Here is a 19,174-nt window from a genome sequence, read left to right as displayed (position 1 = left end):
CGGTATGATGATCCAGAGTCTGATTTCTCTTAAGAACTCAGTTGTCTGTTTTATGGTATAACATGAACTTTAGCTTGTGTGTTAAATTATAACATGGCCATGAAAGGGTTATCCTCAAAGTTAAAATGTGATTGACCTGCAGATTGTTTCAACTGCTTGGGAACACTTCATATAATCAAGGTATGTTCTCACTGTAAAACCTTTTCTCAAGAGGCTAAAAGCTTTTAAAGCACATAGGTTGATACTGTCCTTCGTCCTGCCCCCTGCAGCACAGACCATGCTGATTCTGCTCTCTTTTCTCCTTGTAAAGTCCTTAGACAGCAACAGAGTATCTTAGGGTCCACCAACACTTCAGATACAGCCAGATCAGCCGGGTTGCAACATGGCTGTTCTGTGAACCAGTCACAACACAGTTCCAGTCTGTAATGTAGATGGAACCTTGATCCAAGGCTTTACCCCGGTTACAGGACCCATCTACAATATACACTAGAATTGTGTAATGACCAGGTCACAGAACAAACATCTTGTAATTGAGTCCTTTGACTTAGTTATACTTGTAATGTTTGTATACAGGCTGTTGGAAATCTGCTAACAAAAAGGTTCTTATGGACCCTCACCTATGTAGCCCCAACAAAAGCATGACAGTGATTGTTTAACAAGGCCTGGTCTACACTGGGGATGGCGGGGGAGGATCGATCTAAGTTACGCAACTTCAGCTACATGAATAACGTAGCTGAAGTCGACGTACTTAGATCTACTTACCGCAGTGTCTTCACTACAGTGAGTCAACTGCTGCCGCTCCCCCGTTGACTCTGCCTGCGCCTCTTGCTAAGCTGGAGTACAGGAGTCGACGGGTGAGCGCTCAGGGATCGATTTATCGCGTCTAGTCTAGATGCGATAAATCGATCTCCACTGGATCGATCACTGCCGGCCGATCCGGTTGGTAGTGAAGACATACCCCAAGGGATAGCAAAAAGTGTATTAAATTGCTGGAACTTGTTCATCCACTCTGGCCTTAGCATTTCCAGAATGTTTAAAAAATAGACTGTAACCCTGGTAATAAGTGAAAATCCAGAAACAATTGTCAGCATCCACTAGTACTGTACCATTGTAATTACAGTTGCATTTGAGCAGGCATTCTTGCAGACCAGCCCTTCATATGGTGGCACTAGCCACAGCTTAGCTCAGTGCTAGGTCAGTACACTCTCAGACTACCTCTTTTCCTGATCAAGCACAAAGATGAGCAGACTAAACAAAATGCAGCAAGGAAGAATTCCTGTTCTTAGAAACAGTCGTCTTCTATGGTAAGCATCTGTATCTCTGACTTCATTGACACCTTCTTTATCTTAAATGTTTGTAAAGTTAAACAGGTATTTGTAAGGAAACTTGGATGCTATTTAAGCCATAATCCACCAGAAAGAAAATTTGACTATGCAGGACATTCTGATTCTGTCAATTTGAATTACTTGGAGATTCTGAACAACCAGCCTCCTAGAAAGAGAAGTCTGCTACCTTGCATATTATTATTAAGCAGTGATATGATATATAATTGACTTGGAGGAGGGAAGAAAGTGGAGTCCCTCATTTAGGCAATGCTATACAGTAGTCTCTGTCTCAGTAAACAGATCTTTGGATAGATTTGTTTCTTGATGCAATATGTTTAACCAAGATCAGCCTACCTTTAAGGAATTCTAGGCCAGATCTAGATGCCTTGTCTGCTCCATTTATGCTACTCCCATGGCAGAAAGAGCAGAAGGCTGCCATAGCTCCCCAGCTGAGGGTTTCCCTGGTATGGAGAAGACTAACAGGTATAGAACTAGTGGTGAGGGGATGCAGCTCATTGTGGTTCAGCTCTCCCCAGCTGGAGGATGGCCCCTGACATTGTCTACACTGGCGGGTGGGGGGAGGGAACTTCAGCAGTGAGTCTCAGAGCCTGAGTGTACAGACTTGGGCTCCTGCTATGACACTAAAAATAGCCAAGTAAACGTTCCCACTTGAGCTCTGAAACTCTGGGAGGTGGTGGATTTAGAGCCCGAAGATGCTACTACCTTATGTAGTTATCCTTTCATAGAAAGAAATCCACCCCTTCCCCCAGCCTCAGAGCCCCAGCCCTAGCGGGAATATCTACGTGGCTATTTTTAGGGCTGTAGCATGAGCCCGAGTCTGTAGACCTGGGCTCTGAGTCTCACTGCCCCGCAGGTTTTTTTGCAAAGTAGACACACCCTTAGGGGCTGTAGCCAGCCAACATAACTTTAAGCAGACATTAGGCTGCTCTAAATTATGCTGGCACTGATTCAGAAGTGGCCCTGGAATAAGAGAGTTGTACCAGTCTACCTTTGGCTCCGAGTCTTTATAATTTTGTAAGTCGCTTGTGCACTGGGGCTCTTAGCATTAGACAGTTTATTAAGTAAATTTGATCCTTCCAGTATGCTGCATCTTCCATCTGCCTCGTGCCTGTGGACTTAGAAATTGTAAGGCTCTCTATTAAATGTTCTTTTAACATGTTTCCATTTCCTGCATAAAAAGAACACTTGTTATTTTATGTTTCAGGGTGAAAAGATTATTGAATTGTAGCAGTAGCCAGTTAGGAAGTTGTGGCAACTATACGCATGCAGCTTTTTAATAGCAGAAGAATGTCTTCTGTTCCCTCCCCTTCTAGATTTAATCCTTGGACATTGGGTGGTTTTTTTGGTCAAGAAATATGCATTGCCATATTCTCTTAACTTCAGAGATCAGTAGCGACCTTGCACATTTAGCAGTATATTTTAACCTAGAAGATTTCAAAGATTTGCTCCGTTTTAATGCTTCTCAGATATATTTTGTCATTATTAAAAATGAAAGGCGTGCCCTCAAATTTCACCTTAAATATGGCTACTAAAAATCACAATAGGAAAAATACTTACATATGCAGGCTGTAACTTATTTCTTATTTATTTTTCGTTCTTTGCTCAAAAGAAGCTGAGTATTGGGAAAAGTTGCTGAACATAAAGTTGACCTTTCAAAATGTAGATAAAAATATCCAGTCCAAGCACTTTGTGGTCTTGTTCTACTCTACTAAGATTAGCCCTAGATGCCCTTATTTAAGGCAGTTAAAACCTGGATCTAAGCAGTAACATGTTTGATATACAATTTTTCTAGAGGATGCAGGAAACCTACAAAACTTTTCTAATGAATTCTAGATGAATTAGAAGTAAAATATACTCTAATTCTTCTGCTCACAAAATATTTTTTTAGGTCCAGTCAAGCAGGTATAATGGGTCTTGTATGTGTGCGGTTCTGCAGTGTGGAGTCGGTAGTGGGCTTAGCTAATGAGTGAGCGTGAGCCAGGATATGGGGACATGTAGTGGAGACATACCCTGAGGGTTGCTTCACATAATAGCACCTGGACACCAGGGTGGTGGGCACATTAGATTAACTAGGGGAGAGCATATTTTTCCCCAATATTATATAGAAATATTCCAAGCAGGTTACAAACATAATTCTTGCCATTTTTTCTTCTGGCCTTCAATGAAGTACTATTAGTGCACCTGGCAACAATGTTTGCTTTCTGTTCTTAAAAGAATTGGATACAGCCCTCTACTCCAGTCCTTTGTACGAGGGGTCAGAGTGCTGAGACAAGGAAAGAAGCTTTTAAATTCTGATGACCTAGCTTTGGTGTTAAAGGCTTTTCTAGCTCATGTCCCAAGCCTGTACATTACAGAGAATTTTAGTTCTTACTGTGGAAAGATGTTTCTTTTAGCAGTAACCTCAGCCAGGCATGCTGGGGAGTTACCAGCATTAATCACAAATAGCCTTTTCTTGGTTGTATGAAATGTAGTTTTCTTAATCCTCTAGTTCTAGACAGAAATAAGATTTTTTTTCCCATGCCGTATCTATTACTGGCCACTGATATAGGGAAACCAAGGCCATGGCAGTAAGGGTCTGTATTTCAGCAGTGCTGATATAGGTGCTGGAACTAGGGGTGCTGTCGCACCCCCTGGCTTGAAGTGGTTTCAGTCACATACAGGGTTTACAGTTTGGTTCAATGGGTCTCAGCACCCCCACTATACAAATTGTTCCAGCATCCCTGAGTGCTCAGCTGCCACAATTCCAACTACAGTCACTGGGAGCTGTGGGTGCTCAGCACCTCTGAATGGCTGGCCCCAAAATGTGATGTCCCCTTTCCTAAAAGTTGTCTGTTTCTTTGGGTGTGCGAGGGGAAAGGTTGACATGCTAAAGTAGCACAATTACCTGATGCTAATACCAGGACATCCTGTTTGTTTAATTGTGGTGTGGAAACATCACAATTGCAAACCTGATTCTAGGATTTGTTTTTCATAAAACGTTGCCATCCTTTTCCCCCCTCTATTACTGCCTTTGTATAAAAATGGTTTTGGAAGTATCCTCTCCGTGATAAGAGGGAGAGTTGGGGATATTGTAAATTGCACCATATCCAATTTAAGTAGTAGAGCAGTGTATTAGTGTGCAATGACACTGGTGTGTGGAGGTTGTCCTTTACCACCAGAACTATGGACGATTTTAAAAGCTTCAGATTCTTCGTAAACCTTTTCTCCTAAATGTGTATCTACTTACGTGCCTTTGGAACACCTGAGGTCGTGGCTGTTCCTCTGCCTGCTTGCCAGAATAAGTATAGAACTCACGTAAGGACTAAGTGTCTGAAGCATAAGTAAATGAGTCAGTGAAGCACTCTGTGAAGTGATCCATTGCATGGAGGGGATTAGAGAAACTCCATATTATTTATAGGCTGAACATAGGATTCTGTGCTGTTGGAAACCTTAGAAATGGGCTTTTGTCATTTCAGAGTTGGAGAAAATAATCCGTAAATATAATGTATAAAAGACGGAAAGGACATTTGTCTAATCATCTGGCTCACAGATAATTCAGTTATGAGATGATCCTTAAAATAGTATGTAAATAAGCTGGGGGTTGTTTTTTTTTTGCTCTTTCCACTCCAGATGTAAGCTGGTGTCTAATTCAAGCACACCAGGTGTTTCCTAGGACTCACCTGGAGGAAGAGGGGAGAGATATCTTCCTCATTACCTCTCCTGCTGCCAAAAAATAGTTCGTTGTTCATGAGAACAACACTGCTGTAGAAGAGTGTCTGTCACCCTCTTAGTGCTGAGTTCCGTTTCTGCAGGGTTTTAATACATCTGCCAAATCATAACCTGATGTGACAATTTGGGGGTTCCTCTGTTCTAGAGCACTTACTTTTATTTTTACAATATGTAAACTAATGTAGCCTTAATTATGCTGATTTCTGAAGGACAGCAGCAAAGTGTTCCAACTCTCCTGTACATTATTGTATGCCACACAGTCAACTCAGTGACTCTTTTTTTAATGTTGTTTTGCACTGGTTAAGGCAACCTGGTCTTAACCCACTGAAGCCAATGAAAAGACTCCCATTGTCTTCGATAGGCTTTGGATCAGGCCCTTAATCCTGTGTTTGTACTGGTGCCTATTCACATTTTTATTTACTTATTTTTCTGATTGCTCAGGCAGTTAGTTTGAAAAATGGCTTCTGCGGAAGTGCAGTAATTCACCTTTCATAGTTTTTTATTCCAGCTGTGCATTCCATTTTTGCCATAGTTTGAGTGCTGTACAAATCTTGACATTGCATGGAATTTGCGTACTTAGATTTACCTCACTAGGGATCTTTCGGAATTGTCAAGTGGATTGAATCCTTCTCGCCAGATGCACACAAGCTGCAGTGGGAGTCCAGATGTGAGTCAGGCCTGAGGGTTTAGTGCATGGCGTCACTACTTATTAGAGTGTTGCATGCTAATAAATGAAGATATTCCACATGCCACCATGCACTCTATTCTTGCTGCTGAGAATCCCAGCAAATGAAGCCAAGTGTACTAGTTGTGATTTGTTATATATCGAAATCGTGCTTAGCTCTGTTCAAGACACAAAAGAATTAAGTCCTTGCCCCAAGGAAATTACAATCTTATGGCCTACTTCTGAAAATCCAGGTTCATGTGAGCAGCCCTATTGAAGGAACTTCTTGCATAAGTAAAGACTGTTAACGCAGGTGAGGATTTTCAGGATCTGGCCCTACATATGTAATAATCTGTAGAATATTGTGTAATGGCCTGGCAAAAATGTGAAGCTATAACTGCAACAACAAAAAAATTAGTTAAAATAAAATTAAGCATCTGCCTAGGTAAGGCACAACCTCGGTGATTATAGTTGTGTTCTGTGACTCAGCCCAGAGAGCCAGGCAGTGTTTAGACTCCTGCTTTAACTCTGAATTTCCTTGCCTTTAATGGTTTGACAGTCCCTGAACCTTACGTAAACAGTCTGCAGCATCTGGTGGAGATATCTGACGTTCACTCCCCGCCAGAGTTGGACTGATAAAGTGTGTCTGCAAAGTAGGGAGGATATATTGATATTAATCCAACCAACAGAAACGGTGGGCTGCCTGTGGAGAACAGAAAGTATGCAGTAGTTCTGTTGACAAGGCACTGGTCAGGAGATCTGGACTGTTTTTGGCTCTCCCACTGACCTGCTGTGGTGAACCTGGGTAAGTCACGTCACCCCTCTGTGCCACTGTTTCCTCTCCCATCTATTGTCTGTCTTGCCTATTTAAATTTAAGCTATTTGGGTCAGGGTCTGTCCCTCACTATGTGTTTGTACACCACCTAGCACAATGGGGCCCTGATCTCCATTGGGACCACTAGGTGTTACAAGAATACAAATAATACTTCTGCTGCTTAAAATTGCCCGCTAGGCTGAATGACCCTGAAAATTGGCCTCTGGGTGAAATTCTGACGGGTGGGAGGTGATTTAGGGAATATTATGTATTATTTCTGTAACAGTAACATCTCGAGACTCTGATCAGGATTGAATTAGGTGCTGCACAAACACAGAGGAAGACATGGTCCCTGCCCGGAAGAGCTAACCGTCTAAAGGAAGAGTGGAACACTACACCAGTCTGCTCGCAATAATTGGTGTGTGTCTCAATTTGAATTGATGTAAATTTTGAGGTTTTTTAAAACAATTTTGCCTTCCTCATGTTGTAACGACTTCAGAGTTTTTCTTTCTAGTATTGCTAGTGTTCTCTTTTCAGACTTGTCTTCATATTAACTGCATAACCCTCCTTCCAATACATTGTGTGACAAAGTTCCTCCTCTGCCTTGGTGGGTCCTGTGCTTTTTTGCAGAATTGCTCACCTCAGAGGTTCACGGCAGCCCTCAATTTGGCCACATCTGCTAGTGGCTCAAACCTGCCATTCACTCAGCTAACCTCATCACTGGCCCGCATGGGGGAAATGGAGAACAATCCCCACAGTCTCTGTGTTCCACCTAGTGGGTCGGGGACAGGCCAGATTCTTTTCCAAATTAGACCTTCCCTTCTGGTGTTGCTCACAGACCAGGTCAACTCATCCTGTGTCCGATCAGGAGTTGGAGGGATAGGGCAACCCAGGCCCGCCCTCTACACCGGGTTCCAGCCCAGGGCCCTGTGGATAGCAGCTGTCTATGTGTCCTGTATCAGCTGCATGACAGCTACAACTCCCTGGGCTACTTCCCCATGGCCTCCCCCCAGCACCTTCTTTATCCTCACTGCAGGATCTTCCCCCTGAAGCCTGATCACGCTTGTACTCCTCAGTCCTCCAGCAGCACACCTTCTCACTCCCTGCTCACCCTCCACTAGCTGATGGGAGGTCCTTTTTTAAACCAGGTGTCCCAATTAGTCTGCCTGCCATAATTGATTCTAGTATGTTCTTAATTGGCTCCAGGTGTCTTAATTATCCAGGTTCCTGATAGCTCTAGCGCAGCCCCTGCTCTAGTCACTCAGGGAACAGAAAACTACTCATCCAGTGGCCAGTATATTTGCCTTCTACCAGATTCCTGTCCCCCACTGCTCTGGGTCTGTCACAATTGGTTACTCATGAGACGTTTCTGACAAAGGCTAGGCCCCATTTTAGTGCCTGTGGAAATGATCTTTTCACCACAAAAAAGCAAAGCTCTGCACTTTCTGTCTTGAAAACATCCCTTGGCTCTTGTTTGATTTTCACCCATGAATATCAAAATGCTTGCTGCTCTAACCTCACATCCTTGCAACGTTTGTTTTTAAAGCTTAGTGCACTAGTGTTAGTGGGGCGTAAAAGCATCTAAAGCCTTGTATCAGCTCTGCTTTTACTGCTTAAAACAGAAAAAAAAATAGAAGAGGGGCATCTACTGAAATCATTTTGGTCGCATCATATCGGAACTGTGCATTTAATTGCTATTTATTTAATGGTGCCCAGAGGTCTTGATCCAGGATCGGGGTTATGTTGACCAGCTTAACCACAGTGGTAGATGTGGTCTTTGTCCAAAAGAGTTTATATAGCATGTAAGATTAATACCTAATTTCTGAAAGACACTTTTTCAGAAGGCCGACCTATTAAACCCCCCAAATTGTGGTTTATAATGAGAATGTCAACTCATCTAGACTATAACATGGCAGTCAGTACCGAGCAGCATGCTATTATGTGGGCAAGTATCTGTGGTGTCCTACTGCATAGTCTCAGCAGTCTAGTGATCAATCATATGTAAGCCAACAGGTCAGACATAATGGAGTGGTCGTTTTTAGGCTATTAAGGAGAAGAAGTAGTAAAGTGTATAAGGTAAAGGAGAAATGAATGAATAAAATGCCAAAAGAAAAGAAAACTCTAGTATTTTAAATTATCAGGTAATCCAAGAATAATAAGCATGGAGAATCCCCGTAAACCTGAAAGGTGAGGCAAAGCCTAGTAAAGAATATTTTTGCTGTTTGGTCCTTACCCTGTGGCCTGGGTGTTTGGAGTGAAATTCTCCCCTCTGCCAGAGGACCTGCGCAAGACATATGCATTAAGCATTCAAGATAAAGTTTCAGTGGGATTTAAGAGCTACATGGAGGGAAATTTCAGTCCCCAGTGATAGGCCATGAAAACAAATTACAGCCCTCACCACTGACTGGTGCAAAGCACTTGCTGAATTCTTCCTGAAACACAATTTTTTAAGCAGTTGAAGGGGTTTAAGTAATACCCTCTGACATCTCCTCTATATGACATTGGACTGTAAATACAAGTCTTGTCTCTCTTCCTTCTTTTAAGGCAAAGAGTTTCTCAGACTGGGGCTTGAGAATTTGCATATAAGTCTGATTTCATGATTATTTGTTTACAATTTTTCTTCCTGGGAATGTTTCTGTTATTTCAATGTGTCTTTATGGCTGGCATTGGAGCTTAATGTCAACTCTTTAATAAGAGTCTGTATTTCATAGAGTTACATGTACCTAATAAATATAATTGCTACAGACAAGAAGAAAACCCTGGCTAGGAACAGGCATTGGTCTGCTGCATTGTTTACCTCCTCAGTGAGAATTTGAACGATGTTAGCCATTTAGATTGGATCCAAATACTTCAGTACAGTTAATTAGCTGATCAGATTTAGCTAAATATTGCAGCACAGGTCCTCATTTATAAACAAGAGGTTCACCACACAGCTTAGGAAGTGAAAAGCCAAGGTGGCTTTTGTGCTCCCCTGATCCTGGGGTTGACATGTGCCAAGCTGGTCCTCTAGTGTAAGTCTCCTGAAGGCTTCTGGAAGTTACAATGACTGTACAATGACATGGGCAGATGCCGTAGAAATCTGGGGTCAAAGGTTGGTGTCCATAATCAACATACTTCCTCTTTTCTACCCTACTCGGCCCCTTCTCTCGCATAGTTTAATGGCTGCTACTATTAAAGACAAAGAGGAACATCAGCAAAGAAGTATGTAGTAGTATTTATTCACTTATTAAACTGAATTGCCACTTGTGCTGCCAAAAACCTTGCAGGAGCCTGCATACCTCACTGTGAGAGTCTGATGCTTTTCAATGTAAACACCTCTTCTAGACAACTTTAAGGATAGCAGTACACCTTGACTATGTGCACCAAGGAAGAGGAACATCTGGGATCAGTGAAGGCCTTGAAAGGATCCCCTTGGAGAAGTTTTCTCCAGAAATGTATAGAATAAAGTAGAGCTGGGCTTGATCCCAAACCCCATATTGACGTTTGGCTCTGGATTTCAGAAATGTCCGATTTTGCAAATGGCATCTATCATTATAGTGCCCCAAGCCAACATCCCAGATCTCATCAACACCCAACACTGGGGTCGTTTGCCATCTAAGCAGGGGTGCTGGAACAATTTTTATAGTTAGGGTGCTGAGAGCCATTGAACTGAACTGCAAACCCTGTTTATGATGGAAACCACTTCAAGTCAGTGAGTGCAGCAGCACCTATGCATCTAGAGCCAAATTTTGCAGCTTGAGCCCATCCCTAGAACACAGTCAAACTAGTCAAACCAAAGACAAGACTCTATTTTTAATTTGCCTCCTACTCAACAGATGTTATCATTTGAAAAACAGTTTTACTGTTACTAGATGCCTCCGTGTAATACTCTGTATTTAAGATCATAGGGCCTTAGAAAGAAGTTTGGTGAAAGGTAAACAAATAGACAGGTCATGTATAGCCCAACACATGCTTTAAAATTCCCACGGTGCACTGAAATCTCCTTCCAGGCTTTCAGTTGCAACTATTGGTTAATAAAACATAGCCCTTTGTTTTCCAGACTTCTTTGCTGGGGAGGAGTCACCAAGTCAGTCAGCCAGAATTAAGGAAGTGTATTAACAATGTGAATCAAACTGTTTCATGTTAATGAATTTGCCTGTGTGTGTACATACGCATACCATGGCCTCTTCTCAATAGAATTAGAACTGCTCAACTGTGTCTCATATGCTCTATATTGGTAATAACGTGCCAATTGCCTCTTACCTCAGGTAGGCTTTTCAATCAGGAGAAGATGAGCTCTGGCCCCTGTGGTGCAGTGAAGTTGAGTGACTATGCGGTATTGACAGCTGTAAAGTTCCCAGGCAGCCACAGATTTATTATAATATTGCAGAAAAAAGCTTTCTGGGAATGGTAAGACTATTTGGCTACATAAGACATTTAATCTGTAAGGAACTAAGACCACTGCTCCAGCACTTTGAATTTCTAGATATTGTTATCAAGCAGTAAAATGTCATGTGTGGTGGCTTGTTCCTCATCCCGCATTACTGTCTCGCAGATGTCACAGCTGAATCATAAACTTTGAGTTGATTCAATTTCAGAGCTGAACCGGCCTCTTCGGAATTAAAAAGAAAGACCTTTGAAGCAAGAGTTAACTTGAAATCCACATTCTGCTTCCCTGTAACAATTGCACAATAAGATGCCCTTCAGTTTTTGTGTATCTTGGAGCAGAAAATAAAAATATTCAGTTCATACAACAAATATCTATCTGTAGGAAATGAAAAATAACGACTGTGCCCAATGCACTAGCAACTTGTGTCAAATTTCTATTGATAAACCTTCACTGACTTGGTGAAATAATGCTCCCCTAAAGAAATCTTCAACTTAATCTACAGCATTTGGCTGGTACGGTTTTGAAAAACAACCATTTATAATCCACAGATGAATTTAGCATTTAAGAAGATTAATGCATTCATAAATAGCCTGGAAAGCCAAAGTCATTGAATTTAATGCACCAAACAGGTCAAACAGGCATTTATGAAACCATCTGGCATGCTCACTGGGAAAACATTTAATACAACTACAGACCGATCAGGAGTTTACCTCCACTAACATGATTTAATTTGGGAATATTTACCACTGCACCAGAAATTGCTGGCTGTTAATTGTTGTGCAGTTGTTTTTCTTTGAAAAGGTGGGGTAAATAATACCAGAACCCGATAGAGTTTATGATTAAGCCACGAGAGACCCCTGTTTTGGCTGGTACACTTTACTGAGGAGGAGGATCCTTCTGCTTTTAGAAACCAACTGGCCTGCAAGTTCATGAGCTGAACAGTCATTTTGCATAAGCTGAATGGCCATGATTTCTCCCATCTCCCCTCCCATGAAACTTGCAAAGGACTGGGTTTCCTCATGACCAGTTGTGGGCATAATGCTAGTCCCCTTTTTTCACTGGGGGCTGGGCAGGAATCTTTCCCTCACTGCCAGAGTGGCCAAGGCAGGGTGTTTTTTTTCACCTTTCCCACCACAGGTCTGGGACCCAGTATGATGGGGTAGGGGGGTTGTCATAATATTGCCCTTGAATAGGTAAAACTTGTGTCAGGTGTCCAGTGCACATACGCGTTATGGAAGAGTACAGTCACCCGCTAAAACAGATTGAAAAAAGATCGGAAGAAAGCAAGCACCCCTTAAGGATTCTGAGGAAGGGGTTGGGGGGTTGGAGCTCCTATGTCTGGTACAGCAGAGAGCTGACCCCCGACCCTCCCACCCCGACCCTTCTTTTCTCTAGCTCTCTTTAAGGGAGCTGAGGAAGGACAGTACTGGGCTCCTGTATCTGGAACAGCAGGGAACCAACCCCACTTCGCTGAGTCCTCTTTTACCTTATACAAGGAGATGCAGCACTGGGATAGCTGGGACTGGGTGGGAGATTATTTTGAAATGATTAAGGAAAGGATGGTGACCTGCACTATACAATTTACTATATTTTAAGTGAATAAAATTGTGGCCTAATTAAACCACATCCATTGCTGCCTCCTTTCTGTTGTGAGGGGCTCGGCAGAAACGAGGAGTGGAATTGTTTAACTCGGAATGGTGACTGGTCACATTCCTTGAGGACACAACCACTAACAACTCCTGCCATGTTAAATAATGGCCTAGTAGAAGCTACTGTGGTTGGCCTGTGTGACTTACATGCCGAATCAGTCATATTTTTAAGCCCTTTTTAAAACTTTGTTTCCCCAGTTCTTCCCGGCAATAGCCAGTCACAGATTCAAACACAGAGAAACTGCTAAAATTAGCCTTTGTGTGGTGAATTAGCCACCATCATTCAGCTATTTATTCCTCAAAGTCTCTTGTCTATTTTCCTTTTAGTTTTTTCCTCCCCAGCAAGTGGGGGGGTTGGTTTGTGTTTGTATACCCACATACAGGCCCCAAAGAAATTACCAGGTCAGGGAAGCCTGCTCTAAACCCATATTTCTTCAGGTGCCCCACTGTTGGTCTATCACCAGCACAGCTCCACTAGTACTAGGTGGGAGGGCTAATATAGACAGGCCACTGGTGGGTTTGCCACTGTCATCTAAATCTGCTCTGAGGAGGGTTAGATAACAAGTAAAAGCATTGCTGCCCTCGCTACATGAGCGCGCTCACTCTTCCTAGCACCACTGAAGCTGTACGGATGCTAGACGGGTTTCTCAACCCTTTTTGATACCAGGAACCGGCTTGCTGCCTTCCTAAACTGTGTCAGGGCGATCGCAGGGACTGGCACTGGTCATTGAGAAACACTCTGTTAGAGCAGCGGTGGGAGAATGAGAAAAATTTAGGCACAGTCAAAATGGCTTGCTCTTCCTAAATGCAATTTCCAATGTAACTGATATGCCACAGACCTTAGCACAGGGCTACCGACCTGCTCACATTTCCCCCCTCCTCTTGGCATTGTGCACACTGCATAGTGCAGCAGGCGTGCATGTCGAATATAATAGATCTGATTCTCCTCCCGCCTTGGTGTAAATCAGAAGTAACTCCACTGAAGTAAATGGAGTTATATCAGCATAAAACACCAGGAGCAGAAGCTCAGGTTCATTGTGTCTCAGGCTCTATGGGTGAGGCTCATATTTTAGAGCCCAATCCCTGCGCCCATGAAAATCAATGGGAGTTTTTCCAGAGACTTCCAGAGAATCAGGATTGGCCCTAAATGAATAAATGCTGCAGTGCTGTCTTCAGTAAGGAGCCCTTTCAGTTCACGTCTAGCAGAGGAAAGCTGCTGTCCCAGAGACAATTGTTTGCTCAAACTCCTTATTATTGCTGCTGTCTCATAATGCTCTGTCAATGCAGGGGTTTCACAAACCCCAAAAAGATAAAATCCCTGCCTCCGAGCGATTAGTTCCTTCCAAAGATGGGTCCAATCCAAACTCCCGGACCCAAACACCCCCTGTATTGCCGGGAAATTCGGAGCCAGATCAACATCTGAACTCCGCAGCATCAGCTCCTCTCTAATGACTACATTCCACAGAAACTCAGTTCTTACACAGCCACGTGCTGGAGGCAGCCCTTGGGTTATTTACCCTGCAGAACCATCACTGCTTGAGCTGTAATGAGTGCCAGGAGGTGGAAAGAGCAGGAGATGGCGTATTCCCCCACCCCTGAGGAAACCTCATCACCTAGCCTGTCCAACAGGGTGGTGTTGGTTAATGCTTCAGTGGTGTTTGCCACCTCCTCGGGAAGGCCCTCCTGGAGCAGGAGCTTGGAGATAAGGCTGCTGAACTTGCTCTCTGTGGTGGAGTGAGGCTCTTCAGTCGGGGTTGGGCTGTAGGACGTGATGTTTAACTCCACTGGGTCAAGACAATAACCTTCAGGTGATCTGTCAAACAGCACATCCGCTAAGTCAATACCGGCTACTGAGGAGGGGGAGACACAAGGAATATCCCTGACAAGTCTGTAATTCTCCATCCACTCTTTCAGCCATTCGAGCCTGCAGTCACACTCCCAGGGGTTCCGAAAAAGATAGAGCCTTCCCAGGAAATAGACTGGCTGGAAGACAGAAAAAGGCAGGGTAGTTAGGTTGTTACTGTTCAAATGCAAAGAGACCAGGCTTGTTAGGTTTTCAAACGCCCCTTCTTCAATGTAGTTGACCCTGTTTCGGTCCAAGTACAGAACCTCCAGTTCAACCAGGTCCCGGAACCAGGTGTTGGACACGTTCCTGAGAAAGTTCCCACCAAGATTGAGCATTTTCAGGTGCCTCAGCCCGTCAAAGGAGTTTTCTGGGAGGTCACTGAGTAAGTTGTCATTCAGGTAGAGATACTCCATTTTCTGACAATCTTGAAAGGCTCGGTCATGAATGACATTTATTCTGTTGTCTTGGAGGTTAAGATACTTCAGCCTGGTCAGGCCCTGCAGAGAATTATAGGCTACAGCTTCTATCTTGTTTCGCTCCAAGTAAACATGGGTCAAATTCTCCATGCCTCGTATGGCTCCGGGGATCCTTCGGAAATTGTTCTGGAAGCAGAAGAGCTCCTGAAGGGCAGGGAGCTCTATGAAAATCCTGTCTGGGATGTTGAAAAGGTTGCAGTCAGCTAGGTCTAGTCTGACAAGCCTTTTGAGGGCAGTGAAAGTGCGAGTGTGCAGATAGCGGATGTATTCATTGTGAGCCATTTTAAGCTCAGTCAACCTGGGCAGCCCTTTGAAAGCCCCGGGAGTGATGAAGGAGATGTTGTTGTGCTGGAGTGAGAGAGATTTGAGGGAAGGCAGGGTCCCAAAGGCCCTCTCTGAGACGAATTTAATACTGTTTTTATCCAGGTTGATAGAAGAGGCTTCACAGGGGAAGTCGCTGGGGATCTGCAGAAGGCCGGCACGGTCACACAGGATGGAACAGCTCCGCTCCTGCGTGCACACGCAGTTGGCAGGGCAGGAACGTACACAGGCCCACACAGCATGGATGTGGGGGATACATAGAATGACTGGTGGTGGGAACAGTACAATTGCCACACAGATAATGAGGGGGAGGAGAGAGAGAAAAACAGGAGCAGTTAGTAAATGTTAGTCATGACCAAAAGACTTATTTATGCCACAGATCTAGCCAGATTGCTAACAATGACCCATTAAAATCCTGTTTCACTAAAGGAGAACCAGGAACTCTCATGGAAGAATCCTACAGAATTCACTCGAGAAGGGTTATTTTACCCTAGGGTTTTGAAACCCTCCTGTGGAATTCTAGAATGGATTTAATCTCTCTCAAATTCTGTCAGTTCCTATATAATCCTGTTGAATTTATCTCTACTAAATTCTTTTAGGAATGTTTCCACCTTCTGTCACTTCTTTCTCAGTATCACCATAATTAATGTGCAGGTCCTCCCACTGGGACTGAGCCTGGGATGCTCTGGGGGTTGGCAGGTCTATCAGCTGGGCGGAGGATTGGCTTGTTTGTTTGGGAGCATTGCAAGCAGGTTTGCCAGCTAGCAGGAGGAGTGCTTAGTTGTCTGAGGCATTGCAATGTCTATGGGTTTTGCCTCTTTTTCCTGTGATAAGCCCATTCGTTTTGATATTTATTCCACTAGTGGCCTGGGTAGGTGCTTTAGAATAAGGAGAACTATTAGCAGTTAAAAGTAAAGTGTAGTATTTCAAAAGCCATTCCTGCTCTGGATTTGGTGGAGAAGCATGAGGGAAAGGGAGGTTCAGAAATATCCTTGAAACACTTTTTTCCTCAGTCTGGACATTCCATAGTAAAGGTGATGCTCTGAGCCTCCAGTAATGCACCTGCTTTACTCTACCCATTGGTTACTATTTCCTAACACCCTGGCTGCCTTGCAAATGTGTGGCTGCCATGGCTTTCTGGCTGTGTAGTTAGGATCAAGCAAATGGATGTACAGTGATGGGGAAGATGAAAACTCCCTGGTTCCACTCAAACAAGAGGAGCAGGAACCTGAGGCGGTGTAAGCAGTGACACATGGGGCTGTGTGTGAAGGGAAAGCCTACACAGCTGGAAGTCTGAGAAATACAATCTTTAGGGAGAGAACTGAAAACAGATTTCATTTTGTATTTGCTCTCCTAAGGTGTGTCCCACCTCCTGTTCAACTGGAATGAAAAAGAGCATCCGCAAGCTCTTGCCATTGTCATTGGCAGGGCGGCACCTGCGGAGTGATTTTTCGGTTGCAGTTTATCAGTTCTCATATCACTGCTACTTTTTAAAAAAAATAACCAGGTGTCCTCCTCATTGCTAACAAACTCTCTCACAGCACTGCCAGCCTCATGAGTTTCACGCTGGGCCCTTGAGTAGCAGAAGGGGCATTCACTGGTGAGACCACCCCTTCCTCAAAGGCAAGCTGCAACACTAAATGGTGCCTGGCCAGATTTGCTCTCCCCGGGGACTAATGGTGCAACCACTTGTTTGTGGTGATTTTGCTATAAAAGGTTAAGCTTCAGCAGTTCTTCATCTTCTATGTGACTAGCCTCTTTGGCTTTCATATACAAATCAAATTGTTGTTTGAAGCTTTTCTGGGTGTTCTGAGCATTTCCATCCCTTTTCAAGGTGACCTATGCAGAATTTTTTTAAAATTGGGTTTGTGCCTTTTTTTATCCTCCTTTAGGCTGGCCCGATCCTGCAAAGCAAACTGCCTGACAGAACCCTTTAAAGTCAATGGGATTTCATGAAAGCATAGGGGTCTGCCCACATGGGTCTCTGGAGGATTGGAGCCTTATGTTGTATAAAGAAGGCCTGAACATGGGAGCAGAGTGCATCTCCCCCCCGTTCCACCCCTCACCCCCAAAAAATCGGATTGTTTTTTACTTTAGAAATTACCCTGGAGGCTGTGTGGTGACTGGAGAGCTAGAAAAATGGTGACACTACAAGAATCAAGTCAATGAATGCAGAACAATTGAAAGGGGGGAGGGATTTTATTCAGATTGTTTAAAATTCTTTTTTTTTTCTTAACACGCATTTAACTGCAATAACTAATTAACATTTTAGATAAAAGAAATCCTTTCCTAATTCAGCACCCAAATCCCTTCCATTACAGCTCCTCCAGCGAAACAAGAGAAGACCTGATTTGACTTTCCTGATAATTCCAAGGTAAAAAACAAGCATAATATTGTTTAAAAAACACTTTTCAGACTCTTTTTGTAAATTATGAAGAGGGAAAAAAGCCCAAACCTAGTGAAAACTTTCCTATGCGAGTCATCATAAAGGCTGATGGAGGATTTACAAATTTCAGTCACAGTTACACAGCAGCCATTTTAAATTAATTATTTCTATACAAAGATGTGTAAACCGAGGCAGAGAAAGACTAAGTGACATGCCCAAAATCATGCAATGAGTCAGTGGCCAAGTTCAGTACAGAACCCAGCTCTCCTGACTCCCAATTTGCTCTCTAATCCCTTGACTTGCTGAAGAAAACATCTGAGTTCAGGTCAAGCCAAGTCACTTCCTAGTCTGATGAGATTCTAGTTGCAAGCAATTTTTTTTTGTTGCTCTGCTGAATGTGGATCTACCGCTAGCAGATTTTCACAACACAAAAACCTCATAGACTCATAGACTTTAAGGTCAGAAGGGACCATTATGATCATGGGTTGTCTATTTACAAATAAATCTCTCTAGTCTGTATAAAATATTGAATCCATTATTGGGGACAATCCAGCCTTAGAAGACAATGTCCTCCAAGCAAAAAAAAAAAAGAAGGAAAGAAAGAAAAGCTCAGAACCCCTCAGTATCAGAAGATTTGCAGTATTTTCCCCCTTATTTTTTAAGTTAAGGTCCTGCTAAAATCCTTCATCTGAACACCCCCCAAATTCTGAGGGTTCAAAATCCAAACCTACTTGCCATTCTGAATTTGCACCTTGATCCCATTTCTAGTCTCTTTTGACAGCAGATCCGTATTCAAAGTACTGACACATTTATGCTGCCATTATACAAATCATTAAAAAAATGATGAATGTGTTTAAAATCGCAGCTAGAAACAGAAAAACTCTGTTTGTTCAAAACTTTTTTTTCCCCCAAAAAAACACATTTGCTCCTTGGGCTATGTTTGGTATAGTTCAGGCAGCTATACTGGCTGGAACTTTTACCACCTGTCAACTCGGACAGAGAATTTGTGGTAATGTTGGTTTAATTAAATATGTGTAATATAAAAGAATGAAAAAATATTGTCAGTTTCAGAATATCACCAAAATGGCTCTGTGATTGGGGGGGGGATTATTTTTTTCCCCTCATTTCAATTTAACTGCTGCATTTTTTAAAATGACTTCAATATTTGCACAAATGAATGAGAAGACCTACAAGATATCTGCATTGGGTTTTCAGCAGCACAAGCAGACAATGTTTGAAATGATATAGAGTTAGCCTAAAACATTCAAAGCGATTGGTCTAATCCTAGAAACTGATTGGCTTTCACAGAATAAAAATACTACTCACCATTTAAAATGATGACAAACATCCCCTTGATTATTCACTTGTGGCATTTCAGGTCTGGCAAGTAAACTTCTGTGATCTAAAAGTAGATGGAAGGAGCCGAGACAGTTTCAGTCCATTGGCATTTACACATATCATCATCCCATTATAGTGTCTGTGTCTAGAAAGGAAGAGTGAAATCCATAGGGAGAGGTTTTTCTAAACTGACTCTCTCCCCTAAGCTTCAAACCATCGCACTGATTTCTTCCTTTTATTTATTTTTGCCACTGACC

The 19,174-nt window shown here is 43.0% G+C and overlaps 1 protein-coding gene across 1 annotated transcript; it reads right to left on the bottom strand.

Moving 5' to 3' along the window:
• Positions 1 to 14,059: 14,059 nt before the first annotated feature.
• On the bottom strand, positions 14,060 to 18,927 carry LOC113406334 (nyctalopin-like). The gene is made up of 2 exons (XM_026650559.1): positions 18,906 to 18,927; positions 14,060 to 15,459 (listed from the first exon to the last, which is right to left on the bottom strand). The coding sequence occupies exons 1-2, from the start codon at positions 18,925 to 18,927 to the stop codon at positions 14,060 to 14,062; spliced, it is 1,422 nt and encodes a 473-aa protein (XP_026506344.1).
• Positions 18,928 to 19,174: the final 247 nt, after the last annotated feature.

Source organism: Terrapene carolina, unplaced genomic scaffold, assembly GCF_002925995.2.
Source record: "Terrapene carolina triunguis isolate 2854851 unplaced genomic scaffold, T_m_triunguis-2.0 Scaffold26, whole genome shotgun sequence".
Classification (NCBI taxonomy): Eukaryota; Metazoa; Chordata; order Testudines; family Emydidae; genus Terrapene; species Terrapene triunguis.
This window is presented reverse-complemented; position numbering and strand designations above follow the sequence as displayed.